This window comes from Candida dubliniensis, chromosome 2 (assembly GCF_000026945.1).
Source record: "Candida dubliniensis CD36 chromosome 2, complete sequence".
Taxonomy (NCBI): Eukaryota; Fungi; Ascomycota; class Pichiomycetes; order Serinales; family Debaryomycetaceae; genus Candida; species Candida dubliniensis.
The window spans coordinates 1,597,952-1,624,803 of NC_012861.1; the positions used below are offsets into that span (position 1 = coordinate 1,597,952).

General features: G+C 36.0%; 12 protein-coding genes and 3 non-coding genes across 15 annotated transcripts; 11 read left to right on the plus strand and 4 right to left on the minus strand. All coding sequences in view use genetic code 12, as the record gives it.

Moving 5' to 3' along the window:
- Nucleotides 1-828: 828 nt before the first annotated feature.
- On the plus strand, nucleotides 829-2,985 carry CD36_22090 (FAD transporter, putative; the record flags this gene model as incomplete). The annotated part of the gene is made up of 1 exon (XM_002418639.1): nucleotides 829-2,985. One exon carries the CDS (start codon nucleotides 829-831, stop codon nucleotides 2,983-2,985), a length of 2,157 nt encoding a protein of 718 aa, XP_002418684.1.
- Nucleotides 2,986-3,947: 962 nt separating this feature from the next.
- CD36_22100 (flavin-dependent monooxygenase, putative) lies at nucleotides 3,948-5,450 on the plus strand (the record flags this gene model as incomplete). Its single annotated transcript, XM_002418640.1, has 1 exon — nucleotides 3,948-5,450. The coding sequence occupies one exon, from the start codon at nucleotides 3,948-3,950 to the stop codon at nucleotides 5,448-5,450; it is 1,503 nt and encodes a 500-aa protein (XP_002418685.1).
- Nucleotides 5,451-5,544: 94 nt separating this feature from the next.
- tRNA-Met (CAT) lies at nucleotides 5,545-5,616 on the minus strand. The gene has a single exon. It is a non-coding gene; the product is annotated as a tRNA-Met (tRNA).
- A 306-nt stretch (nucleotides 5,617-5,922) lies between these two features.
- Nucleotides 5,923-7,287, plus strand: CD36_22110 (conserved hypothetical protein; the record flags this gene model as incomplete). The annotated part of the gene is made up of 1 exon (XM_002418641.1): nucleotides 5,923-7,287. One exon carries the CDS (start codon nucleotides 5,923-5,925, stop codon nucleotides 7,285-7,287), a length of 1,365 nt encoding a protein of 454 aa, XP_002418686.1.
- Nucleotides 7,288-7,583: 296 nt separating this feature from the next.
- Nucleotides 7,584-8,990, plus strand: CD36_22120 (AP-2 complex subunit, putative; the record flags this gene model as incomplete). Its single annotated transcript, XM_002418642.1, has 1 exon — nucleotides 7,584-8,990. One exon carries the CDS (start codon nucleotides 7,584-7,586, stop codon nucleotides 8,988-8,990), a length of 1,407 nt encoding a protein of 468 aa, XP_002418687.1.
- Nucleotides 8,991-9,263: 273 nt separating this feature from the next.
- Nucleotides 9,264-10,607, plus strand: CD36_22130 (phosphoribosyl pyrophosphate synthetase, putative; the record flags this gene model as incomplete). The annotated part of the gene is made up of 1 exon (XM_002418643.1): nucleotides 9,264-10,607. One exon carries the CDS (start codon nucleotides 9,264-9,266, stop codon nucleotides 10,605-10,607), a length of 1,344 nt encoding a protein of 447 aa, XP_002418688.1.
- Nucleotides 10,608-13,251: 2,644 nt separating this feature from the next.
- On the plus strand, nucleotides 13,252-16,422 carry CD36_22140 (NAD-specific glutamate dehydrogenase, putative; the record flags this gene model as incomplete). The annotated part of the gene is made up of 1 exon (XM_002418644.1): nucleotides 13,252-16,422. One exon carries the CDS (start codon nucleotides 13,252-13,254, stop codon nucleotides 16,420-16,422), a length of 3,171 nt encoding a protein of 1,056 aa, XP_002418689.1.
- Nucleotides 16,423-17,081: 659 nt separating this feature from the next.
- On the plus strand, nucleotides 17,082-18,119 carry CD36_22150 (conserved hypothetical protein; the record flags this gene model as incomplete). Its single annotated transcript, XM_002418645.1, has 1 exon — nucleotides 17,082-18,119. One exon carries the CDS (start codon nucleotides 17,082-17,084, stop codon nucleotides 18,117-18,119), a length of 1,038 nt encoding a protein of 345 aa, XP_002418690.1.
- Nucleotides 18,120-18,166: 47 nt separating this feature from the next.
- Nucleotides 18,167-20,143, minus strand: CD36_22160 (actin-binding protein, putative; the record flags this gene model as incomplete). The annotated part of the gene is made up of 1 exon (XM_002418646.1): nucleotides 18,167-20,143. One exon carries the CDS (start codon nucleotides 20,141-20,143, stop codon nucleotides 18,167-18,169), a length of 1,977 nt encoding a protein of 658 aa, XP_002418691.1.
- A 202-nt stretch (nucleotides 20,144-20,345) lies between these two features.
- CD36_22170 (GlcNAc-1-P transferase, putative) lies at nucleotides 20,346-21,830 on the minus strand (the record flags this gene model as incomplete). Its single annotated transcript, XM_002418647.1, has 1 exon — nucleotides 20,346-21,830. The coding sequence occupies one exon, from the start codon at nucleotides 21,828-21,830 to the stop codon at nucleotides 20,346-20,348; it is 1,485 nt and encodes a 494-aa protein (XP_002418692.1).
- A 694-nt stretch (nucleotides 21,831-22,524) lies between these two features.
- CD36_22180 (nuclear pore protein, putative) lies at nucleotides 22,525-23,601 on the plus strand (the record flags this gene model as incomplete). The annotated part of the gene is made up of 1 exon (XM_002418648.1): nucleotides 22,525-23,601. One exon carries the CDS (start codon nucleotides 22,525-22,527, stop codon nucleotides 23,599-23,601), a length of 1,077 nt encoding a protein of 358 aa, XP_002418693.1.
- CD36_22190 (constituent of pre-ribosomal particles, putative) lies at nucleotides 23,594-24,814 on the minus strand (the record flags this gene model as incomplete). The annotated part of the gene is made up of 1 exon (XM_002418649.1): nucleotides 23,594-24,814. One exon carries the CDS (start codon nucleotides 24,812-24,814, stop codon nucleotides 23,594-23,596), a length of 1,221 nt encoding a protein of 406 aa, XP_002418694.1.
- A 516-nt stretch (nucleotides 24,815-25,330) lies between these two features.
- On the plus strand, nucleotides 25,331-25,417 carry tRNA-Ile (AAT). The gene has a single exon. It is a non-coding gene; the product is annotated as a tRNA-Ile (tRNA).
- Nucleotides 25,418-25,577: 160 nt separating this feature from the next.
- CD36_22200 (fumarylacetoacetate hydrolase family protein, putative) lies at nucleotides 25,578-26,459 on the plus strand (the record flags this gene model as incomplete). The annotated part of the gene is made up of 1 exon (XM_002418650.1): nucleotides 25,578-26,459. One exon carries the CDS (start codon nucleotides 25,578-25,580, stop codon nucleotides 26,457-26,459), a length of 882 nt encoding a protein of 293 aa, XP_002418695.1.
- Nucleotides 26,460-26,676: 217 nt separating this feature from the next.
- tRNA-Ala (AGC) lies at nucleotides 26,677-26,749 on the plus strand. The gene has a single exon. It is a non-coding gene; the product is annotated as a tRNA-Ala (tRNA).
- Nucleotides 26,750-26,852: the final 103 nt, after the last annotated feature.

Consider the following 26,852-nt stretch of genomic DNA (forward strand, 5'->3'; position numbering starts at 1 on the left):
CCTATTAGCAAGAACAAAATATGTCTGGATTCTCTTACAACTTTGTTGATGCAAATTTGTGGTAGTGTATCTTTGACAAAGACCAATTTAGAAGGCATGATGGTGCTGCTTCATGCAGGTATGAGAAAATACACCTTAACAGATTTACGCGATTGTTGTGAAATTAGATTTTATTACTACGCCAATTGCTTTTTAGACTTGTTCTTATGTATGCAATTAAGAAAGTTCAGCCACCCCTGACCTTTTTCTATCAACACTTCATCTCAAATGTGTGTTATGAACATAGGTTGGATGTGCTTGACAAACACACTTATACCTTCAATGTTAGGCAAATCTAAAAGTGGAAATAGCTTTTAAATGGATTGAGCGGGATCTGCATGAATTTCTTCTTCATTTTATTACTTCGTGTCGCTCGATTTTAGGTTTTTTTTTTTTTTGGTACTTCAATTGCTACTTATTTTTAGCTTTTTCTCATGCATATCTATAGTTCAAGATATCAACCAAAAATATTCACCTCACAACTTTTGACTCTTTCATACTCATAAGAGAGAGCTCTTAGAAGACTTTGGTAGAAGTATAAGCTCACATACACACAGAGCGTGTTAAGTATCATCTTAGGGTCCTTGACATCGTCTATTTGTTATTGTTGTTGTTTTTTTTTTTCTTTTGACAGATTCAGAGTATTATCGAATTGTATTGTTTTCACGGATCCATTATTGTTTAAATTACTTATAATTTTTTTTCCATCGTAACATCTTTAACGAATTATTACATTTGTGAAAATCGACCCTGAGTTCTTTCAAGCATATTAGAGCAAATATTTTCCATATGATAATATCAAGATCATCAATAATCGTGGTTTGGGTCGCGTTCCTAGTATCCATTGTCAATGGTTCACGATACATCAAATCGTCGTCACTTTTAACGTGTATGGAAAATTCACAATTCACTGCTTCATTTTTTGACATAATATTCTATCCAGGGAATAATACTGTGGATTTCAATATTATTGCCTTATCCTCGATTGACAATAAAACAGTTGGGGTAAATGTCAATGTTATCGCCTATGGACTAAATGTATTGCAAAGAAACATCTCGTTGTGTGATATCTCGTACGCAGGAATCGTCAATGCTCAAAATAATCCACTATGTCCTATCACCAATGGCCATTTAGATTTGCATTCGCTGTATACCTTAGGTTCTTCTGTCACCAAAGATATTCCTGGTATCGCCTACACCATTCCTGATTTGGATGCCAGAGTCCGAGCAGTCATATATGACACACAGACATACGAACAGTTAGCATGTGTCGAGGCCACATTATCTAACGGCAAAACTGTACAAACGAGGTATGCAGGTTGGCCAATTGCTGCTGTATCTGGTCTTGGGGTTATAACTTCGGGGGTAATTTCCATCGTTGGATATTCCAACACTGCAGCACACATTGCTTCAAATTCGATGTCTCTCTTTGTTTACTTCCAGTCTTTGGCTGTCACAGCGATGATGGCGGTGGCTAGAACTCCACCATTGGCAGCTGCTTGGGCACAAAACTTTATGTGGTCATTGGGTATTGTGAGAGTTGGTTTTGTACAAGACATTGCTAATTGGTATCTTCAATCCACTGGAGGAACCCCCACTGATATTTTGAAATCGAGATATCTTTCTATTTCAGTTCAGAAATTTGTCAAGAAATTTGTCAAACGTTCAGCCATGGCAATAGTTGATCACTCGCCGGAATTTGTGACTCATTTGACGAAACGAATTAATGTGCTGCTTGACACGGAATCTATGGGTACTTTGGATCCCAACTTGTATACAACAGATGAAAAATCGAGCGAATCGTCTGGGAAAATTTTGGTGTTGCGAGGAATTCAAAGAGTCGCCTATCTATCACGTATTGAAATTACAGACATGTTTATGACAAGCATTCAGTTTCTTTTGTTTTTTGTGTTTGTGGTATTAGTTTGTCTTATGAGTTTTAAAGCGATTATTGAAATTTTGGTTCGAAGCAAAATTATCAAGGAAGGGAAATTCAAAGAGTATCGTCGTCAATGGGCTTCAATTATCAAAGGTACCAATTATCGTATATTGATGCTTGCCTTGCCACAAATTGGATTGTTTTGCATTTGGGAGTTTACCGTGATAGACTCCGCTGGAATTGTTGTTGTGGCAGTGGTTATGTTGGTTGTTACAGTGGTGTTGTTGATTCAAGCTGCTGTCAGAGTCTGTTTCTTGGGTACTAAATCTGTTCGTGAACATAAAAACCCAGCATATTTGTTGTTTGGTGACAGGAAGTTTTTAAATCGATTTGGGTTTCTTTATTTCCAATATCGTGCCGACAAGTACTGGTATATACTCGTCTCAACAACGTACATTTTTCTCAAGTCGTTGATTGTGGCAGTGCTACAGGACCATGGCAAGCCCCAATCAGTTATTGTATGGGCAATCGAGTTAATCCATTTGGTAATTTTAATATGGATCCGGCCATTTATGGATAAAAGAACAAATGTTTTCAATATCATCATTAGTATAATGAATTTTATCAACGCATTATTCTTTATGTTTTTTTCTAATGTCTTTGGACAGCCTAATGTTGTGTCCTCGATGATGGCCGTGGTTTATTTCATATTGAATGCAGTATTTGCATTGTTCTTGTTGTTATTTACTATTATCACCTGTGTTCTAGCCTTGTTACGTGATAACCCTGACTCAAGATACCAACCAATGAGAGATGATCGAGTTTCATTTCTAAATCGTCAGGCATCCAAGTCTGACGTTATTGGTAAAAATAATCCCCCTAACGGGAAAGACCTGGAATTGGCTGATCTTGGAAAAACGGCAATGATGGGTCATGAATACAGAGCTCGTGAAGGAGATACCGGTGTTCAAGACTCTAATTCGTATGATGAGGATTCCTTGTATTTTAGACTGCGTGGTGAAAATGAACAAGAATACAATTCTAATGCATATGGGCCACGTACTTAAGTTAGTAGGTTATTTTTAATGGTATGGTCAATCGAATAACAATGGTTGGAGGGATTATGATTCTACTGGAGAGACACAAAAAACTCATCCAACCTGGACTATAATATATTTATTTAATTAAAGCAATACAGAGACTATAATCGTGTTGTCTTTTCGCAAGCGATTATAGTGTAGATACATTTAAATAGATTTGTACTTTTTTAATTATATATATTTTTTTTTTGAAACTTATTGGAACTCTTTTCTTTACTTTGTATTTTTTGCAGTGGCATTATTAAAATTAATCAGATCATTCGATTTTCAGTTTGGATAACACTATTTACTGGTTCTAAATATGAATGTCTTGTTGATTGTTTTGAACAAGTAGAAATGTGTGGCATTTTTTTGAAAATTCATATAGGATAATAATGATATATGAATTTTTCTAAAGTGGAACCATTTTTCATGCAACTCAATACTTGGTAATGATTATAAATAATTTGGCTATTCTAATCATGATGCAAACACATAGATTGTTGCGATTGATAATTTATATTTTTACTTTTTTTTTGGTTGGATCTTGTGGACTAAATATCCGTAATTCACAGATGGTATCTAAAGAAAACTTTAAAGTTAATATACAAGCCAATCAAATGTAAGCATTGCTACAAATCTGATTATACCCCTTTCTTTTGCTTCAGATGTAGAGTATTGTTTGAAACAACAAAAAGAACAAAGCCGGTAAGAATCATATCGTAATTATAACCGACTGTGGCTGCGAATTTCGCAATATAAATTAAATTAAGCAAAATACTGAAAAAAAAAAAAAAAATCGATTTTGAGATAACATTATCAAAGTGTGGATAATGATTGTATTACTAAATCTATTTGTTTATATAAACCCGTAACGTTTCCCACGAATTAAGGGTATTTTTTTTTTTGCCCGTAGTTTATTACCTATACTCAGAAATATTATTTTTAAAATGCCATCTTTATCTGATTTAGATTACGAGAATCCTGTCAAGATTCCTTCGTCCCAGATAGAAACTGTGGCTATTATAGGCGGTGGAGCTTCTGGGGCAATTATTCTAGACACTTTATTAAAAGAGCCATCTAATATCAAAAAGATAGTTGTATTTGAAAGACAAAAGAAACTAGGTGGCATTTGGCTTTTCAATAAAGACATTAGATCGACACCCAATGATCTTATTAAATCGGGTAGTTTCAATTTGGAAAGTGATCCACAATTGCCTAATCCCTTTCATCAACAACAGGAAAAAACTGAGAAAATTGTATTGCCTAAAAATACTCAAGAGAGGTTTATTGAAACACCAAGTTACTATGGAATCACTACCAACATCATTGAAAAAATGATGACATACAGTGATGTCAATAAGTGGAACATTGAAGGTGACGCTGAAGCAAGAAAATATGTTGAGGGAAGTATTGTTCAAGATTATATTGAGAAATATTTTGAGAAAAATTTGAATGACTTTAGAGCCGAATTGAGATTGAATTCTACTGTTGAAGATGTTGAAAGAATTGAACGTGATGATAAGGAGAGCGGAGATGACAAAATACCATATCGATTCAAATTAACTGTTCGCAATCCTCAAGATGACAATCGCGATGTATGGTATCAAGAGGAGTTTGATACTGTTGTGGTAGCCACTGGTCATTACCATGTTCCGTTCATTCCTCATGTTCCAGGTTTGAAAACAGTCCAAGAAAAACACCCCCAGATAATACAGCATGCCAAATTTTATAGAGACTCGTCATCCTATAAAAACAAAACTGTTGTTGTTGTTGGATCTCGTGCTTCTGGGGCTGATTTGACAAAATTCATTGCAAGAGAAGAAGGCACTACAGTTTATCAATCAGTAAGAAACTTTGATAATAGCAAATTTGTTACTCAGAAAACCAATGTTGTTAAAAAACCACAAATTGAAAAATTTGAATCAAATCAAGACAGTATTAAAGTTTTCTTTGAAGACGGTACGTCGTTGGAGAATCCAGATTACGTTATTTACTGTACAGGTTATTTGTTTTCATATCCATACTTGAATCGATTAACTAATAACCAAATCACAGAAGGCATAACAATCCCAAACTTGTACCAACACACTTTTTTGATCAATGAACCATTAATTACAATAATTGGTGTTCCGATTGATGGTATTTCCTTCAGGGTGTTTGAGTATCAAGCTGTTTTGCTAGGCAGGTATTTGACGGGCAAAATCAGTTTACCTCCAAGATCAAAGCAAAGCGAGTGGGTCAATAAAAGATACGAGGAGAAAAAGAACACAAGAGCATATCATACCATAGGTGTAGTGGATGCTTTTAATTATTCCAATGATTTGATTAAATTAGGTGAAGTTCTGGATAAAGTAGAGGTAGGTAGAAAATTTCCTATCTTGAGCTCTGATGATATATTGCTCTACAAAGAGGCAGGAGAAAAGTTGCGGAAATTCTGGGATGAAAGATAGACTTTATATTAAGTAAATTTAACTTCTAGATATGGTTTGTATTGTGGTTTAACATTAATATAAATGTATGATTATGAAATTAATCAAAAAAAATTAGCATTGCCTGGTTTCGATCCAGGGACTTCGAGGTTATGAGCCTCGCACGCTTCCACTGCGTCACAATGCTTATTTGTTGATTTTGGAAAGGCCATAGAAAATTAAACCATGAAAAAAATAGTATTCACAAGTATAAGCGAACTATGCTCAGTGAGATGAGGGAATGTTATGGGTGGATTATGATATGCTGGTACTCCAAGAGGGAGGGTACATAAAGGGGGCCAGGTAAAAAAAAAAAAAATTCTGAGAGTAAAAAAGATAAACAAAAAAAAAAAGTAATACCAAACAGTGCAAGTACATTTCATGTGTCACTTTTTTCTTTTTACAATTTACAAGTTAACGTTTATGCTTCATTCATTTGTCAGTTGGTTACAATATGAATAATACTGAAGATACCGTATACATTCCTATTCCACATTATCCACCATTCAAGCTTCGATCATCTTTAATTGATAAAGATCCGGTCATATGGGTGCATTTACTTGAGGCCTACATTCATCTCATGACAGTTTTACTCGACCCAGAAACCCCCAAATTGACTGTTAAGTCACAAAAACAATTGCAATTGTTTTTGAAAGTATTCTTATTTGAAACATGTGAAGAAGAAAGTAAAATCTTCTCTTTGGGTGCCATTAACCCTGATATTAAAAAGAATACGAGTATATTAAAAGCGTATGTTTTCCAATTGATTAAAAAATATAGTTTTGTCAAATTGAATTTAACTGGAGAAGTGATTTGGAATTTCACAAAGATCTATGCCCCGAAAAATATCAGTACTGTAAGAGGACTAATTGACGGTACTTTTAAATCAGAGTTTAACGACAATAAAAAATCTGGGAATATATCTTCTATTTCGTCGGTACAAAAACACTTAGACTCACTTGTAACTAATGGGAAATTTACCAAGAATGAAGATCTTGTGATATTATCTATGTTGTTGGGACAAAACACTACTAGGACAAGTACATTTTCTATGGGATCGAACAAAAGTGTCAACAAGAAGCGAAATCGATCATTGCCTTTTGCAGAGAATTTCGTTAATGTCCCATGGATAGAGTTATTAGAAAAGGGGTATGCCAACGGTAAAAGTGTCAATGCTGGTATTATAAAGGACATTATGATTGTATCTATTATTTCACTCTCGACAGGGAAATTGGCCACTTTGACAATGAATTTGGGAATCACTTCGATTGCTGCATTTAATGTTTGTCCCTTGTTTAGCTCAATCATTATTTCTGAACCATATAAGGAATTGATTCCTAATTTGGAAGAAAAGTTGCCATTCTTGAGAAATATCAATATCGATGAGGATGGCAGTTATGATGATGACGATTTGGACGGTTACGAAGATAATATCGAAGGTATTTCGATTTTAGTTGATTTATGGCCTAATATGACAGAAAGAAAAGCCAAAATCATACTCAAGCAACATAATGGTGATGTAGAGCACGTTACAAATTTATTACTAGAGAATCCGGAGTTGATCGATAAGATTGAAATACCGAAAAGGGCCAACAACAGTACAGCTTCTAATAACATTAATACCAAAACTTTTACTGGATCTTACAAGATCTTTTCAGGAAAAAAGAAAGGAAATCTCAGCAATAATGTCAAGCTCAATGCTCCTAGTGCTGATTTAAAGAAGAAAACATTGGAATCTGCACTTCGATTGATGTATCAGAGCGACGAAGACGAACCTGATGATACTTATGACGATCAGGAAAAGACTGCTGGTGTATAGTAATGTTATAATTGAGTACTGTATTCACGCACATGGTTAGTAAAATAAATTTGTAGTCAGTATGCATGAAACCAAGTATTTACGCGTCTAACAACTGTCGTGGTAAATCTAAAAATAGTCAGTCGACAAAGAGCGTCCCGATCCAAATGAAAAAAAAAAAAAAAAAGGAGACCAAAACCAAAAAAAATAAAAAAAAAACTGACATTTAAATCTAACTTCTTCGACAATTCCTTACATACATAACTTCCTAATACCCTAGACTTTTGCTATATTTTTTTTTTTCAATTCAATTTTAAATGATTACGGCAATCTTTATTTATGATTCTAAAGGGGACATATTGATATCCAAATTATACAAAGATGGCATCAAACGGAATATATCGGATGTGTTTAGAATTCAAGTGATTAGTCAAACCTCAACCAATCGAGCCAAAGAGTACCGATCGCCTGTTTTAACTTTAGGTTCAACATCATTCATATATATCAAACTGGGGAAAATTTGGATTACTGCTGTTACTAGATCGAATCAAGATTGTTCTTTGATTATGGAATTTCTATATAAATTGGAAGCACTATTACGTACAGTATTGGGACGAGATAAAAAGAAACAATTGGTGGAGTTAACTGATAATTATATAATCAATAATTTCGCATTATGCTATGAAATATTAAGTGAAGTGTGTGAATTTGGATTCCCGATAAATTTGGATTTGAATTATTTAAAGAAGTATATTGATGACATAAATGTTGATGATAGTATTTTCAAGATTTCTCCATTGAAGAGAAGATCAACAATCAATCCATTGTTAGGTAAAAGTGGTACCACTGGAACCACCAATACTACCAGTAATAATAGCAGCAATAGCTCGTTCAGAAAATCATCGGCAGAGGAAAACATTACATGGAGATCATCAGGAATTAAGTATCGACGCAACGAAATTTTCCTTAATGTCACTGAACGGGTTAACGTGTTGATGAATTCACAATCCGATGTTTTGAATGCATACGTTGATGGTTCAATACAAATGAAAACACATTTATCGGGGATGCCATTATGTAGGTTTGGATTCAACGATAATACTATTTTGCTTTCCAACGATGAACCACGAGATGGCGCCGTCACTCTTGAAGATTCAAAGTTCCATCAGTGTGTTCAATTGAATGTTTTTGAAACTGAAAGGGCGATACAATTTGTCCCACCTGATGGTGAATTCCAATTAATGAGTTATAATTGTAATCTGAACATCAATGTTCCTTTTAAAGTATATCCACAAGTTCAAGAAATTGGTCGAAGCAAATTAATGTACAAGATTCGAATCAAATCCTTTTTCCCTGAAAAATTACCTGCTACAAATGTTTCATTAAAAATTCCTACACCGAGAGGAGGAACATTACTTTCCAACCTTTCTAGCTCGATAGGTAAAACAAAATTTCATCCTGAGGACAATCTGATTTCTTGGAAATGTAACAAGTTTTTCGGGGAACAAGAACATGTTCTTACTGCTGAAATCGAAACTGATCTGAGTTCAGACGAATTATTATATTGGACTCGACCTCCTATAAAGTTAGATTTCTTTTTGGATATGTTTTCCAGCTCTGGCTTAACAGTAAAGTTTTTAAGAGTTCAAGAGAAAAACAATTATAGAACAGTGAAATGGGTTAAATATGGCACTCAATCTGGATCCTATGAAATAAGGTATTGAGTATTTTTGGGGTTTTTTTTTTTTTTTTTTTCTATTTGTTATAGTAGTAAATACAAGAATTAACTTAGTACATATAACAAAGAATGACTGCCAATTGCCTTTTTTTTTTTTTCTCTTTGTCTTTCCTTCTTTTTTGTGTTGAAACTTGGACTGGTGTTGGAACGTGCGAATTAGATGAATTGAAATGCTCGAGGTAGACAAAGAAAAAAAAAATTCTATTCATCTCATCCCCATAGCAAGTAGTACCCAACTCACACAACAAAGCAAACTAATATGAGAGACTTGATTGTATTGGGAGGTTCATCTCACCCTAATTTGACTCGATCGATCTGTCGAAGCTTGACACTAGAACAGGGTCTCGTGGATTCTCGTAAATTTTCCAATGGTGAAATATCAATTGAAGTTAAAAATAGTGTTCGAGAAAAAGATGTATTTATTATTCAAAGTGGATGTGGACATGTCAATGATAATTTTTTTGAGCTATTGATCACTATAGCTGCATGCAAAACTGCAAGTGCTAAAAGGGTGACTGCAGTTTTACCCTTGTTCCCTTATTCAAGACAACCTGATATACCTTATCTTGCTAATGCTACTGGGGCTCCAAGTATCAGTACAAAAAAGGAAGAATATACTTTTGAAAGTGCTCCTGCAACTCCAAATCCATTGTCCAAATCAAGCAGCGAAAAATCATTTCTTTCTCTGGCGTCGTCGATAGTATTGGAAAACAAAGCAGTTGCGGCAACTGGTGTCAACAATATTAGTGGCAGTAACATTGGAATTAAACTGCCAATTCCAAAGAAATATACACCAAAGTTGATTACTACGAATGCTTCAGCAACAAATTTTCTACCACAAGTTGATGTTCACGGTAAAACTGAAAGTGGTTACAAACAATGGATCTCTCCTAATGGAACCTTGATAGCCAATTTGTTGACTACTGCAGGTGCTGATAGGGTTATTACTATGGATTTGCACGATCCACAATTTCAAGGATTCTTCAATATCCCTGTGGACAATTTATATTCCAAGCCCATTTTGAAACACTACATAATCAATTTCATTCCTAATTACAAAGATTGTGTGATTGTTAGTCCTGATTCAGGTGGGGCCAAAAGAGCAACTGCTATTGCTGATTCTTTGGGTTGTCCATTTGCCTTGATTCATAAGGAGAGAAGAGCAAAGATGCCAAAAAATCCACCTCTGACATCCATGAGTAACAGTCACAGTCACAATCATTATAATTCTCAACATAAGCCGACAATGGTAGCAACTACCATGTTGGTGGGTGATGTTGCTGGTAAAGTTTGTGTTTTGGTTGATGATTTAGTTGACACTTCGTATACTATTACCAGGGCGGCTAAATTATTGAAGGATCAGGGTGCCGAATATGTGTATGCATTGGTTACTCATGGTATTTTCAGTGGTGATGCCATAAATAGAATCCAACAAAGTGCCATAGATAAATTAGTGGTTACAAATTCGACGCCGCAATCAGAGCATGTGGAAATACTAGGTGATAGAATGGAAGTCTTGGATGTTAGTAGAGTGTTTGCTGAAGCTATAAGAAGAATTAATAATGGTGAAAGTGTTAGCATGTTATTTGATCATGGATGGTAGAGATTACCAGTATTAAGGTGATTGAAAGAAAACAAAAGGAAGTCCCCTCTCAATGTGATTTATTAAGTGTTATAGGTTGAAATGTATGAATAAATGTCGAACTTGTTGAACTGTAATTTGCAACTGGAGGAGGGGATTTGGTTATTTAATTTTGCAGCATATAATATGTTAACAGTAGTGTAGAAATGAATTGTGGAGAACTGCACAGGGGGAATTGATCAAAGTTGAAATAATAAATAACATTGGAGGGGGAAGGAGGGGAGTAGAAACTAGGGCAGAAGAAGAAGTGGACCAGAAGCGTTTCTCCGGGAAAGTACGGGTATAACAAAGAGTTTGATTATTTCTACTTCAATGAGATAATAGTTTCGCTGCTACGATCCGCTCTTGAACTTGTATCGACATAAACTTGTTACCAACTTGTAGTCAGTTCCTCAGTAGACCTAAAAATAAAAAAAAATAACACTACTACAGGCGAATACTTCATTGTTCCGGCTTTCCGTCAGTTTCTCAAAAAAAACTCTTGGAGTACTGATGTATCCATTATTTATGTGGAGTTTCGAATTACTTTGAGTCCCCCTCTCTCTTCTATTCGAAGAACTGTCCCTCCAAGAAGGAGAAACTGTAAATTAATTAGGAACTATCAAAATGGAAAGGAAAAGTAATGACAATTTCAACTAAACACATCTCAAAAATAGAATCTTTGCACATTTTGTGGGGAAATTGAACAAAAATGCCATTGACAAAATAGTAATTGTTTAAGTTTCTAGTCTTTAAAGTTGTGCTATTATACAACCTGTACGCCTTGGTTAGCTTATTTGAGGCATTTTGTTGAGGTAATTGAAATTAGTTCGTCGACAAAACCACTTCCCAATATCCTATTGCCTTTCAGTTCTTCAATTTCGCCAAGCGGCATTTTCCCCAATTAGTTATGCCACAAGAATTACAAGAGGCTCAATATAAGAATTCCTGAAAGCAAAGATTTAAACGTTTTTTTTTTCTAATTCTAATTCTTTTCTTTTTTTTTTTTTTTTGGTGGGGGGAAGAAAAATCTTTTGGCGCTAGTTCTCACCAACTGACTCAATCCAACGAGAAACTGGAACAGTAAAGAGTAGAGTTTGGTTATTTCTGAATGACAATCATTCGGTAAATAGTGTTTGCTGTTGTTATTGTTATTGCTTATTTCGGGGTGCTTTGATAAACTAGTCACACTTTTTGACAATGGTTGAATTGCTGTCGTTTCAATGGTTAGTGTTTGAATTATAATCGTCACTCAAGTAGTTACAGGTCACACCAAGAGTTTGCGGGATTATATTCTTATTTTGGCGTTTCCTCTTAAGAGAGGTGCAAGTTAAACTTCGCTTTGGTTAGTTGTTTTGAGAAACTCAACTCCTTTTTTTTTTTTGTTGGTTGATCAAAACTATAATAATTAATAAATGGACACATATATACACTGTGGAGTTTGTTGGAAGCCAAAAACTGGTAGTAGCACAAATACTCAAACAAGAAAAAGAGAATCTTCTATTGAAAAAGCAACAAGATTCTGTAAAACGAAATTGTTGGGGTAAAAGGGGAAAGAAGTTTGCTTTTGCTCTCAATGTTCCTTGAAATGGTCGAACGGAATGAGAATGCAACCCTTCAACGTAGACTAATGTTGTTTATTAGAAAACGAGGCTTCCCCCTGTTTACTGTTTGTGTTGTTGTTGTTACTTTAAAAATTTACCGAGTATAGACCTTGTGAATATTGACAGGTTCTATGCCTAGATTTTGCACCTTTGATCTTCTTGTATAACATATCTTTTTTTTTTTTGGCTTCCTTGGGCACCCTGCCCCGTTTTAGCTATCTTTCTATATATCGTATTTTCTTGATCTATATAATTGTGAATATTTCAGAGTTCATTTTATCGACACAGTGTGGGGAGTATTAGATCCATTTAGAATTTTTCAGATTTTTCAAAGAGAATTTGTTTTTGCACGTCTTTCTCGCCTACTGCCAAAAATAATAACTAAAAGAAAGTCCGTAAACCACCGAAATGTGGGACAGGTTATGCCTATAACCAGATTTGGGTACCATTTAAGTGTATGCAGTATTCTGAGGTATTTATTGATTCAAGACAATTGGGACAGGAGAGGAAAAAATGCCACATCGAATATTTATCCACTAAAAAACCTCTCTTATTAGCTCTGAAAACTACCAAATACTCCTGTAATAAGAGGGGGGTAAGAATGGCACAATGGTGGATTGTTATTTTTGTATACTGGATATTATTTGGCTGTATTCCTTGTTTCCCCCCACCTTTTTTTTCTACCTTCTGGTTCATTTCAATGTAATAGCCAAGAAACAATAACTTCAACTATAAATACAGTCAAATTTTCCCTCCTTATTCGTTGCTCTTTACTGGTTGAATTGGTTTTTTTTTTTTTTTTTGGTTTTACAATTAAAGTACATTCGAAAGGTTATTTCACACTGAAGCTGCTATTATCACAACTGCAACAACTGTTAGTTTTAATTCTGAACAATCTACTATCCTACTGCTCAACCCAACACTTACACCAGAAATAGTTGATCAGTTACTAATATCAAGATTTTTACCACAGTGAAAGATTAAAACAAGCACTATTTACAAACAACCCCACATACTTAATCATGACTTCTGCATCACTTGAAAACGGGGTTTCTCGTTTAAACATTTACAGAACCACATCAAACACTTCATCCCAAGTTAGTTTGAAACACGACTACATTGACTCCCCTTTCAGTGGTAAAAAGGATCAGTTTGATCAAGTTTTGGATGTTTTGGATTCCACAGGTTTTATCCCTGAATCTCTTATTGAATCGGAAGCAAAATGGTTCTATGAATCGTTAGGTATCGATGATGTGTTCTTTGCCAGATCACTGCCTGAAGATATTGCTTCTCACATCCATGCCTTATATTCCTGTAAAGTGCAAGCTTATTCTAGTTTTGGTGAGCAACCATTGATTTCCTACAAGAGGGAAGCTGAAGACCATGCAGTCTTTTTCGACACTGTTGATGCTGAATCTTATAAAAGAAACCAATTTGAAGAGAGAATTGACGATAAATATATTGATCCTTCAAGCACCACCACCAACAGTTACCGTACTGAATATTTCAGTGCCCCATTGAATTACCAATCTGATCCTATTTTACTGGGGGTTTACCAACAAAACAAGGAGTTGCGCGACCAATATGTTCGTTTATTTTTCGTTTATAAAAACAATTACACCATACTGGAAGTTGCTCCAAATGAAACCGATTTAGAAAAAATTGGTGACAAGACTTTTTTGAAGATTGCCTCGGCTAACACCAAGCAATTGTATACTTCCATTGTCAAAGATGTCATAAATACTACTGGTCCTGTCATCAAACATTTCCCACTTGAGGACTCCGAAGAATATAGAGTGGTAATTGGTTACAAGCAAAAAACTTCTGCAAGGTACAATTCAGCTTTGAGTGATTTGGCTAATTACTACAAATTGCAAGTCACCAGAAAGTATGTTGAACAGTTTTCCAACGGTGTCACCATAATATCCATGTATGTTACTTCAAAACTGAGAAAATCACCAGTTGATTTATCAATCTACCAAGTCATCAAAGAAGCTTCATTGTTGTATTGTATTCCACACAATTACTTCCACCATAGATTCATTCAAGGCGAATTATCATTGCAAGAATCAATCTATGCTCAATCGGGTGTTATTTTTGTCACCCATTTCTTGAATCGTTTGGGCCCTGAATATAACAAGCTTTCTTCATTGTTAGATCCTTCCAAGTCAATTGAACATGCTGAAGTATTAAACAGTTTAAAGAAAAGATTGAGAGCTGAAACTTACACACAAGACTACATCAAGGAAGTTTTTGACAGCAGAAGAGAAATTGTTCGTAAATTATATCGTCAATTTGCTGATGTTCATTACATTAGATCTTCTATGGAAAAGACGTTATCCTACCAAAGATTATCCCAAATCACTCCTGTTGGATCTGAAGAAGAATTTGAACAATTGTTGAGCAGGGAATGTTCTCAAAATGAGCATCATGCCATTGTGTTGAGAGCTTTGTACACTTTTAACAAATCCATCTTGAAAACTAATTTCTACACATCAACCAAAGTTGCTTTGTCATTCAGATTAAATCCATCATTTTTACCAGAATCTGAATATCCTGAACGTCCATATGGTATGTTTTTCGTTGTTGGTTCTGATTTTAGAGGGTTCCACATTAGATTTAGAGATATCGCCCGTGGTGGTATTAGAATTGTTAGATCGCGGTCTTTGGATGCTTATAATGTCAATGCTCGTAATTTATTTGACGAAAACTACAACTTGGCTAACACACAACAACGTAAGAACAAAGACATTCCAGAAGGTGGGTCCAAAGGTGTTATTTTGTTGGATCCAGGTGCAGCTCAAGACCGTCCACAAGCTTGCTTCGAAAAGTATATTGATGCATTGATCGATTTGCTTTTGAAACAAAACATTCCAGGTGTCAAAGATAATTATGTTGATTTGTATGCCAAGCCAGAAATCTTGTTCTTGGGTCCAGATGAAGGTACTGCTGGTTATGTTGATTGGGCTACGTTACATGCGAGAGAAAGAGGTGCACCATGGTGGAAATCTTTTTTGACTGGTAAATCTCCAGAATTGGGCGGTATACCTCATGACGAGTATGGTATGACAACGTTGTCTGTTCGTGCCTATGTCAACAAAATCTATGAAAAATTGGATATTGATGATGCTAAGATTCGTAAGTTCCAAACTGGTGGTCCTGACGGTGATTTGGGATCTAACGAAATATTGTTATCAAGAAAGGAAAACTACGTTGGTATAGTTGATGGATCCGGTGTCATTTGTGACCCTCAAGGTTTGGATAAACAAGAATTGATTAGATTGGCTAAAGAAAGAAAGATGATTGAACATTATGATAAAACCAAATTATCTCCACAAGGTTATGTTGTTTTGGTTGATGATATGGATGTTAAGTTACCAAGTGGAGAAGTTGTCACCAGTGGTGTTGCCTTTAGAAATACTTTCCACTTGAAATTAAAACAACAATATGGTGTCGGCGGTGTTGATCTTTTCGTTCCATGTGGTGGTAGACCAGCAGCAATTGATACTAACAATGTTCATGACTTGATTGATGAAAAGACTGGTAAATCAGTTGTTCCTTACTTTGTCGAAGGTGCTAACTTGTTTATAACTCAGTCGGCAAAATTAATTTTAGAAAAAGCAGGAATTATTATTCTCAAGGATGCTTCTACTAACAAGGGTGGTGTTACTTCTTCGTCTTTAGAAGTGTTGGCTTCTTTATCTTTTGACGATAAAGGATTTTTGGAAAACATGTGTGTTGATCCCGAGACCAAAGCCAAACCACAATTCTACCAAGAATATGTTAAGGACGTTCAAAAAATAATTGTTGGTAATGCTGATGCCGAATTTGAAGCCTTGTGGAAATTGAAGGGTGAAACGGGTACTCCATTCACTATATTATCTGATAAATTGAGTGTTGCCATTAACAAATTGGGAGACGAGTTGGCCAACTCGAAGGAATTGTGGAATGACGATATTGAATTTAGAAATGCTGTATTGTTGGATTCATTGCCACCTTTGTTATTAGAAAAGGTTGGTATTGAAAATGTGTTATCTAGAGTTCCGGAAGCTTATTTGAAAGCCATCTTTGCTACTCATTTAGCTTCAAAGTTTGTTTACTCTAGAGGAATTGATTCTAATCCTGCTAAATTCTTGGAGTTTATCAGTTCCATTAGAAAGGGTTTTATCCAAAAGGGATTGCTCAAATACTAGGAGATTGTTTCATTACCTAAAGATTTTTTATAATTATGAGATATGCTTGTTTTTCAAAACTCTAAAATTATTTATTTAAAATTTGTTTGTGTTTTTTAGTTTAATCTGGTTTGCCTTTTTTACTCATATATATATATGTATGTATGTTTGTTTATTGCCCTAAATACAAGATAATTAAAAGTTTCTGTGACTTTATAAACTACTTTTTGAAAGTTTCTCTATGTTCTCCCTATCCTCCATTTTCTGTTCTCTAGTTATTATATGTTTGGCCAAAACTTATCTATCGAATCATGACGATAGATTTTCTTTTATAAAAAAATATCATTGGTTCGTTGATTGTGGAGGAGAAGATTCTTCAATTTCTTTTCTTGCTTGAACTTCGTCATTAATTCTTGATGTCACGTAATCTCCTAACAATGCAAATCCAATTGTTGAGAACCCAACGTAATATCGGACCTTTAACGGAAGAGCCATCCATCTAGCATACAACCCCATTGTAGCCGTAATGATTAATAAAAAGAAGAAGAATGATTATGCTTTGATTTGATTTGATTTTTCTCTTGTGTTTTTTTTTTTTTTTTTTTTTTCCTTCTCCATTCAGTATTTTCGTTTTTTGATGAAAATTCCTGTTGCAAATTAATTTCATCTATACACCAATTATGGAAACATTACCACACAGTAAAAGGATAGAAATAATAAAAACTGCCCTTCCGCCATGTTGCTTGCGAATTCACCCTCTGGATAGCACAAAAATATTCATTGGAACTTATAAATTAGAAGACGATGGAACTCGACATGGTTCATTAGATTACTACAGTTTCCTTGACAATAAACTATCATTAATATCCAGTACTGCTACTTCAGGAGCAATATTAGATCTTAAATTCAATCCATCTGATCCCCAAATGTTGGTTTCTGCACATTCAAATGGACATTTGCTAATATGGAAGTTTGACAATAGTACATTGGAATTATGCCATGACGCAAACATCGATAAGGATACATTGATAACCTCAATTTTTTTCAACCCCAATAACGATAACAATGGTTCGATTGTTTTACTTACTTTCACGAATGGTTATCTGGGTTTGTTTGATTTAGAAAAATTACAGATTGATTACTTGGATACTTGTCATGAATTAGAATGTTGGACTGGCTCTTTTGGTGAAATAGGACAATTATCTAATGTGGTATATACTGGAGGTGATGATTCTCAATTGATTGCTCATGATTTGCGTGCTAAACAACAAATTTGGAATTTGCGTCGGGGCCATGATGCTGGGATTGTGTCAATTTTATCACCTAATGATGACTGGAACAAAACCGGTCTGAATACCTTGTGGACTGGTTCATATGATGATAATTTAAGAGTTTGGGATTTGCGAGTAATCGATAAATCAAATCCAAGCTTGATTTCTGGGTATATACCTAAAGTTATTTCGCAAGAAAACTTGGGTGGTGGGGTATGGAGATTAATTCCAAGTCCAATAGATGATAGATTGCTCAGTTGTTGTATGTACGATGGTGCCAGAATAATCGATGTCAAGCAGGATAGTTTTACAGTTACTCACTATTTTAAACAAGATCATCAGAGTATGTGTTATGGCGGTGACTGGTCATTCGATGGGAAATTCATCGCAACATGTTCGTTCTACGATAATGTTGTACAAGTTTGGTCGCCTGATGAATGTGTATAATAATGTAAACAGTCTTTATATACTTTTCTGCCTTTTCAAGAGCACTCTCATGCAAACAAACTCAAATCAAGTGGCACCGAAGAACCTCTACCACTTGGGTACAACTTTTCCTTTTCACCTCTATCACCAAACCTTCTTGGATTGGGTAATGCGTTAGCATTGACAAATTTAAATCTCTTATCATCGATAACCAATTTCTCTGGTTTGGAATCTCCATTACTAGCATTCCGAGGGTTAATCGTGTATGCCAGTGCCGAAATTTTCCTCAAGTTTGTTCCTGCATTTTGTCTCAAGTCTAAATCATTGAAATTTGACGAAGAAACCCTCGATGTGGAGCTTGAGGATTTGTATCCAGAACCAGCACCTTGTGTTGGTGGTGGGGGTGGCGGTGCAGCTTTTTTGGTTCTAGGTGGCGGCGGTGCAGAGTTGGATGGTAAAGGTGGGTCACTCTTTGGTAGGCTTGTTGGTACAGAAGATGCATTATTTTGAGAGGATTCTGATGTTGGTAATGTTGGAGGTACTGCAGTTGGTATTGCTGGTGGAGCTGGTGGGACAGCATGAGGTACACTTGGCGGTGGAGGTGCGACTGGTGGTGTGGCTTTGACAGAATTGGAAGCAGACACATGGGGTAGACCACTTGGTGGTACGGGTGGTACATTTTGTGGGATCGGTGGGGCATTTGGTGTCTGGTTTTCTTGCTTTTTATTATGCGAGAATGGATTGAAGCTCATATGATGTTTTCCTGCAATTGATGATTTGCCGGTGTTGCGGGGTGCATTACTTGAAGAAGAAAACTTTGCGTCTGCCGTTTGTTTTTTTGATACACCAGACAGAGACTCGGGTGTTTCTCCATTTTTTGTGGTATAACTATTATTGCTTCCATCAACGACAAATTTATCATTTCTCTTAGCATTGATTTGAGCTAAAAATGGTAAAGAACCTCCAGCTGCAGGTGGTGCAACATTGCTTGAATTGGTTTTAGTTGTATCATTTTCCTTTTTTGAAGTTCCCAATGCCGGTAATGGTGGTGCCGTTGGAAGTGCAGGTGGTGCAGGTGGTGCAGGTGGTGGTGGTGGAATATTTGGTACACCTGGTGCATTTGATGAGGAGTTCTTTGAAATTGGAGGAGGTAAGAATCCTGGTACTGGTGGACTAGCTTCAGGGTTAGAACTTTGTACTGAACTTATGACGTTTTTATCATCTCTTTTAGCATTGATTTCAGATAAAAATGGCAATCCTCCTGCTGGAAGGGGGGGTGCAGTTGGGACATTTCCTTGGTTTGATTTTTCTGGTCGTGCTGATACTGTAGGTGGTGGAGCTTGTGGTGCTGGTGGCGGTGGTGGTGGAATATTGTTTGGCAAAGGAGGCGCAGATGTTGGTACCGGTGGTGGACCACTTGGCAATGGTGGAGGTTTCGAAGAAGGCTCTTGTACATTACTGTTATTTTGAGATGAATTCCTTATATGTGAAGATTTCTTGGGTCTCGTTGGTGGTACTTTTGGAGGGGTACGTTTTTGAATTGTAGGTGGCGGTGGAGCTTGCGACGGAATCGGAGGTGCCACCGGTGGAACTGGTGGTGGCAAATTACTGGATTTTTGAGTGGAGACTGAAATTGAAGACTCGGCTTTTATTGGTCTTGATGGCACCTGGGCAGTGTTAAGGGTTGGAATTTTGGGAGCTGATGAAGGCACAATTCCAGACCTATTGTCTACATGTTTCAATTTAGGCATACCTCCAGCAAATATATCGCCCAATTGAGGAACAGCAGGAGCAGAGGGCAGCGAATTTGTTACTCCTGAACTGCTGCCCAGCATTTGAGGTGGGGCGCTAGATACAGATACTTTGGAATCTATCATGGGTTTGGATTTATCCACGGTAGTTGCTTTCTTTAATTTCGCACCTTTTCTAATATCTCCCAACAATGCATCTCTGCCTGGTGGCATTGATGGAGGAGGCCCTGGTGGTAAATTCCCTAAACCTGATGGTGGTGGGGGAGGAGGAGGTGGTGGTGGTGGTGCAGCCATTGCTTTATTTGAAGTTTCAAATCAATGAAGAAGCAAAGTTACAGTCAACGGGAAAAAAGAAAATGTATGTTGAACTTAGTTTCGGTGATATGCTCTTGAGTTGTTTCTGTGTAACGGCACGACTACTCTCTATATTTGCTAAAACGTATATACATATAGAATCTGTACAAAATACGAATACACCAACTAAAGTATAGGGTCTTTATTTTACACCCCATGATAAATTATCGTATCCAAATAACCATGGTCCAATGGTATGTCTAACAGCTATCATTGCCACGCCAATAACAAACTGAAAGGTCAAGATAGAAATACATAAATGGTCTTCTCGTAAAGGACCAAGCCACACCAATGTGAGATTAATTATGGTCATATTGGAAAATCTAACAATCTGGTTCAGTTTGGAATCCCTTTCTACTTGTATGAGCTTGAAAAGACTGAGTGTTTCCAAAATCGCCAAGTTTAGACTGCTTGTTTTCTTTAATTCGGCAAAACTGGGGTACATTAAACCATCGTTGACATTAAATCTAGGTAGTCTGTGCCTTGGACATGGCAAAATGTGAAACAATTGAGGAACCGAATATATAAAATTGATTATTTGCGGTAACAAAAATATCAAAAGAGTTTTTGAAAAATGCCCCAAAATACCGACAATAGCAAACACCATACCACTGAAATAGCAATAAGTATCGCCAACAAACACTCTTGCAGGAAACCAGTTATATTGCAACAAAGCTAACGATACTCCGACAAAAGGAATTATGAATATCACAGAAAACATATGTGAATCATGAGCTGCTTGTGATATTCCTGATGAAAGAAGATAGCAGAAATCATTAATCAAAAATATGGCTGCTAGAACTAATGATTGTCCAACCTCCAAGCCATTAACCCCAGCGAGAATGTTGATTGAATTCGGCGAGAAAATTGAAATAGCCGACATATACACATAGTAGAAAATTCCCAAATCAATCAACTTTGGTGAACTATCTGGAACAACATAGTCTGTTTGTAATGTTCTAAATGAAAGACCTGTGATGCTTGTCACCAAGTGATTACTATATTTTATGAAAAAATTGATGGTATTAATTAGAAGGTAACCTCCAGGGAAATCAGTGACAAACTTAGGTATCACGACTGAGGTAACACTAAAGTCAACGTAGTAAACAATCAATAAGGGTAATGATGCTACGGCAGGTAAGAAAAACTTGTGACGCCACCTGATATCAAACAAGTCATCCAATAACCCCAACAATGTAGTACTTTGTAAACATAACATGGCACTCAAGTATTCTGCTAACTTATTGTGGGGAAATAACCTGTTGTCAGCAAGAGCCTTATATTGAGACAAGTAGTTTTTAGTTATTATCTCGTCGTTGGACATTGATCCAAAGGAAAGAAGGTATTTGAAAAAAATAAATGGGATAAGACCAAACATAAGAAACATGTATGTAGTTGATGCCACTAGCCCCATTGTTTCTGGTATTTCTGATACTGGTGGTGGTTTAGACAAATCTTTCCCTTTGAGCCCGATCTTGATAAAACTTGGGCTAACCTTTGGTATTACCAGTAAGGTTGCCACGTACCCTATACACCCAAATGAAACCAGGGTACGTATTGGGTTATTAGGGGTTATTGCTGCTATTGCTGCAACTATTACTGCAAGTTTAAAAAGCCTCACAAACATGGAGCTTTGTAGCTGAAAATGTTAACGATTATATGGTCAAGTAAAAGTGAATCTGAAAAATAGAAAAATCTTCAAAAAAAAAAAAAATTGCGTGAAACGAAAATTAGAAAGTAAACAAAAGTATACACGGGCTGGCCAAATTTCTCTGTGACGAGAACTCACAAAGTGCTGATCCCCTTGATTTTTAGGGGTACAGCTACACTTCAAGGAAATGGTAAACTCTACATAGTTAATTGTTGGTAGATTTAATAAATATGACCTTAGTACTCGTGATGATAAAGAAAAAAGAGTTAGTACAACTTTAATTAGTATAGAGGGGACCCTAACCATCTACACGTGGATCTTCACTATTTATGCTTTGTTTTCTACCCTACTCGGGATGTATTCTTGAAAAGCGTCCATTAAATGTCAATCTAAGTTTCTTGTTGATTTCTTGTCGATGAACTAAAGTGGTGATACCAATCTTGTCTTAACGCCAATTAGATCATTTTTCTTAAAAAAAAAAATGGTACTTTTAATGAACTCCCCCTTGTCTGCCTAAATATTGATTCTGGTATAAACATGTTTGTATTTCGACTACTTTGATGGTTAACTGGCATTGATTGTATATGTCTAAGTTTCATTATTGCTTAGGACAACAACCACTTCTTTTTTTTTTTCCTTTTCTCATATCGCCAGCCAATTCAGAAAAAGAATGCAGGACGATAAAAAAAAAAACTTAATATTATGCATCTATATACTCCCTGGTATACTGACAATGAAACCTTTTATCACTGGACATGAAGAATTGATACACGACATTAAATATGATTTTTACGGGAAGCATATAGCAACAGTTTCTTCTGATCAGCACATAAAAGTTTTTGACTTAGACTCAGCGACTTCGTCATGGATTTTAAATGACCTGTGGAAAGCACACGATTCACTGATTGCTAAAATCTCTTGGGCTCATCCAGAATTTTCAAGCTCCAAAATCATAGCATCATGTTCGTATGATAGAACTGTTAAAATATGGCAGGAACAGCCTGACGAGATGCCAGGTTCAGGGAGAAGATGGCTCAAGTTGGCAACGTTAGCCACAGAATCGTATGGTCCTATCTATGATGTTCGTTTTGCTCCTAATCATCTAGGGTTCAAGCTAGGTTGTGTTGGATCTGATGGAATTTTTAGGATATATGAATCAATGGAACCTAATGATTTGACTGCATGGGTATTGACAACAGAAATTGCAATATTGAATCTGCTGTTGCCCGCTAAAAGCTTACAAAGTAGTTTTGGTGTTGAATGGTGCCCCTCTAAATTTACAAAAACAGAAAAGTTTATAGTTGTTGCATTAGATCAGGGATTTGTTTACGGAAGCGTACCGAAGGAATCAAGTGGCGAAGAAAGCGCAAGCGACAAGTATGTCAAAATATGTGATCTACCCGAACACAACGGGCTCATAAGGTCTGTCAGTTGGGCACCCTCTATGGGTAGAAATTATCATTTAATTGCTACCGGTTGTAAAGACGGTTTTGTCAGAATATTCAAAGCCACAGAGCAAGAGAATGGAGATTTAAAGATTGAAACATTGGCTAAATTGAATGACCACAAGCTGGAAGTATGGAGAGTAAGCTGGAACATGACAGGCACCATACTTTCATCAGCTGGTGATGATGGGAAATTACGTTTATGGAAATGCAGTTATTTGAATGAGTGGAAATGCATGAGTGTGATCAACACTAGCAATAGATCAGATAGTCGTGGTATTGAAACTGAAAAACCTATATAGTATTTGTTTTCTTTTTAGTATCCAATTGATTCCATAATTCTTCATCGTCCTCTTCATCTTCTCTTTTACGCTTTTTCGTTTCTTCGTCCTCTGTGTCTTCATCGTCCAATATCAATAATGCTGAAGCTTCGACACCAAGATAGACTTTGGCCAATATTTCACGAGATTCCAAATCGAACACTCTCAAATATCTATCCAATCCAGCAAAGGCGGCTATCCTTTCATACACATGTACCCCAAATGTCGCTCCTGTGTTTCCGCCGGTGAATTTGCCCAACAATTTTGGTACTGGTTTAACTATTTCGCCTGCAGAAGCAGATATGGTCTTGAATCCTTTGTCATCCACTTGAGTTAATGAATATTTTGCTATAAGGCTGTGCGTGTCAGTGACAATGATTTCCGTCTGTTCGTCGTTAGCAAATGTTAAGGTTAATATTGGTTTTTCTGTTATTTGGTAATCCTTTCTAGGTTTCCTTCCTTCTGCTGTATCGTATAATCTAATTTGGCCATATCTTGTTGATGTGATAAGTTTGTATCCCTTCTCTGCCTTGGCAAATAAAATATTTGTTATCCATATTGGGACTCTCAAATCTAGGTGATCATTTCTGACATTTTTTGCTCTGAAGATGATTTCTGGCTTAAATTCGTTTTCGTAATTTTTCTTTTTGAAAACTGTACTGTTGACGTTTTTGTTAAATAGTTGTAGTATTTGAAGATCGTGTTCCTTTCCTCCTAATGCCACAATGTTTTCCGCTTGTGGATTGATTGCAAATGCACTAATTGGCTTGTATTCTGGAAGCACAAGCTCAAGTGGCTTAAAGTTGAAGGATTCATTAATGTGTATTAAAAAAAGCTTTGAAGATTCAAAAGCAACAAGTATACTATCCAAAATCTCCACTCTTAGTAATGCAATGGGCTTATCTTGAACGTCAACAGGCAATTCAAAGTTGTGTAATAATTTGAACTTTTCGTCTGACTCTTCGTCGCTCAATTCGTAAACAGAAACTTGTCCTCCAAGTCTGGCCCCTATCAAAAATTGATAGTTGAAACTGAGGAAATGGATGATTCTTGACTTTACTGATCCTGAGGGCTCTAATAAACAATTGTCAATAGATATCGGTTGAGTGGCATTTTGTTTTGATGTATCTGTACCTTCATTGCAAATCACTTCCTTAGCTGATCCAGTGTCATCAGCTGATACAATTACTTTCATGATTTAAGGATGTGTTGTACAAGGTGACTTAAGATGATACTGATGTCTAACTTCTGGTGTTAAAAAAAAAAAATAGAGATGCGATGAGAGAGAGAACGATGAGAATTGAAAATTTACTTGCATTATGTGTATGCAGGAAAATCTGTAAACTATTAAAGGAGCCACCTTGTACAACCTAATTGGAGTTGTCTTTGAAGGGAATTATTACTGAGTTGAGACTAGAGGTTGGTGTTTATTAGATACTAGATTGCATGTTTTGGGGTTGAGATTTTTTTAGTGTAAGTATGTCTCCACTTTAGTAACTCAAAAAATTCAGGCAAGATTGTTGCAAAATATAAGCAAAAAAAGTATATTAATTCTGAACAGTTGGTACCTAAAAAACATCTCCAAATACAGTCAGTATTGTGTAGCTTATCTGCAAGATACCCACAAAAAAGCAAAACTTTCAAAGAATTATTAAAAGTTAAACTACCTATTTTATCATATAAAAGCGGTCAAATTACAAAGCCATCAATTGGTCCCTTGGCCCAGTTGGTTAAGGCGTGGTGCTAATAAATCTAATTTGTTACGCCAAGATCAGCAGTTCGATCCTGCTAGGGACCAATTTGTTTTTTTTGCTCGGCGTTGTGTCAGTTCTTGTCCAGTACTCGGATAAGTTCAAATCTCCTTTTTTTTTTATCATGCCTCATATCTTAGTATGTGAATGGAATTGGAAGAACTTTTGCACTGTATTCCAGGAATTTAAGAGATTGATCAAATTTTAATGAGTTGGAAAAGACTAATCAGATTTGTTGCCCGAGATGGGAAGATTTATAGGGGAGAACCAATTTTCACTAATACTAATTACGATGTTGGTAAAAAATATCTTGCTGGTGAACAACAACTCAAAGCTAGAGTTATAAAAGGAACAAACATTTTTGAAAACACAATTGTAACAGAGGAGATATTAGAAGTGGTGAAATTGTTAGGTCCTTTGACTCCCGAAGATGTCCCCATTGTCAAATGCATTGGCTTAAACTACATGAAGCATATCGAGGAAAGTGGTATACCAGCGCCACCTTACCCTCCGTTGTTTTACAAACCTCGAACCTGCATAGCGGACTTTAATGAACCCATTCCTATTTCAAAAATTGCACAAGTAGACCAATGTGATTATGAAGGTGAATTATGTGTTGTCATAGGAAAATCTGGGAAAAATATTGATAAAGAGAATGCATTAGAATATGTTGGTGGCTATGTTGTTGGTAATGATGTTTCTGCCAGAACTTGGCAATTAGATCCAAAATATGCTGGTGGTGCTCCACAATGGTGTTTCTCTAAATCTTTTGATAAATATGCTCCCTTGGGTCCTCAGTTGGTTTCACCTAGTGTTATAAAAGATCCGTCAACTTTACATTTACAAACTCGAGTTAACGGAGAGTTGCGACAAGATTCCCCTACTTCAGATTTATTATTCAACGTTTCCGAAATAATTGCCTTTCTTTCTCAATCCACCACGTTAGAGCAAGGAACTGTCATAATGACAGGAACACCAAGTGGTGTTGCCATGGGAATGAAAGACCAGAAGTATTTACAAGATGGTGATGAGGTTGAGGTGTACATCACACAAATTGGTACTTTGGTCAATAAGATGAGATTTGAATAAGTACCAAACACAAAGTGACCTTTATTGAAACATATATAGTCCAATACCCTTATTTATGAACCTTGTGCATATACAGACATAGAAGTTGAACAAAATAAAAATAAAAAATAATGAATAGCTCTGATATGTGGTTCAAATAGTCTTCATAATTTCTTCCTAAAATATATATGAAAATAACACAGTGAGTTATAAATTGACAATTTATTTTCAACAAAATGGGCGTGTGGCGTAGTTGGTAGCGCGTTCCCTTAGCATGGGAAAGGTCATGAGTTCGACTCTTATCTCGTCCATATATTTTTTTTTCCCAATGCTAAGTCTTCAACATTGGTATTTTATTGCAATTTTTTTTTTTGAACCATCAGTATTAGCTCGATAAAAATGAAACAAATATGT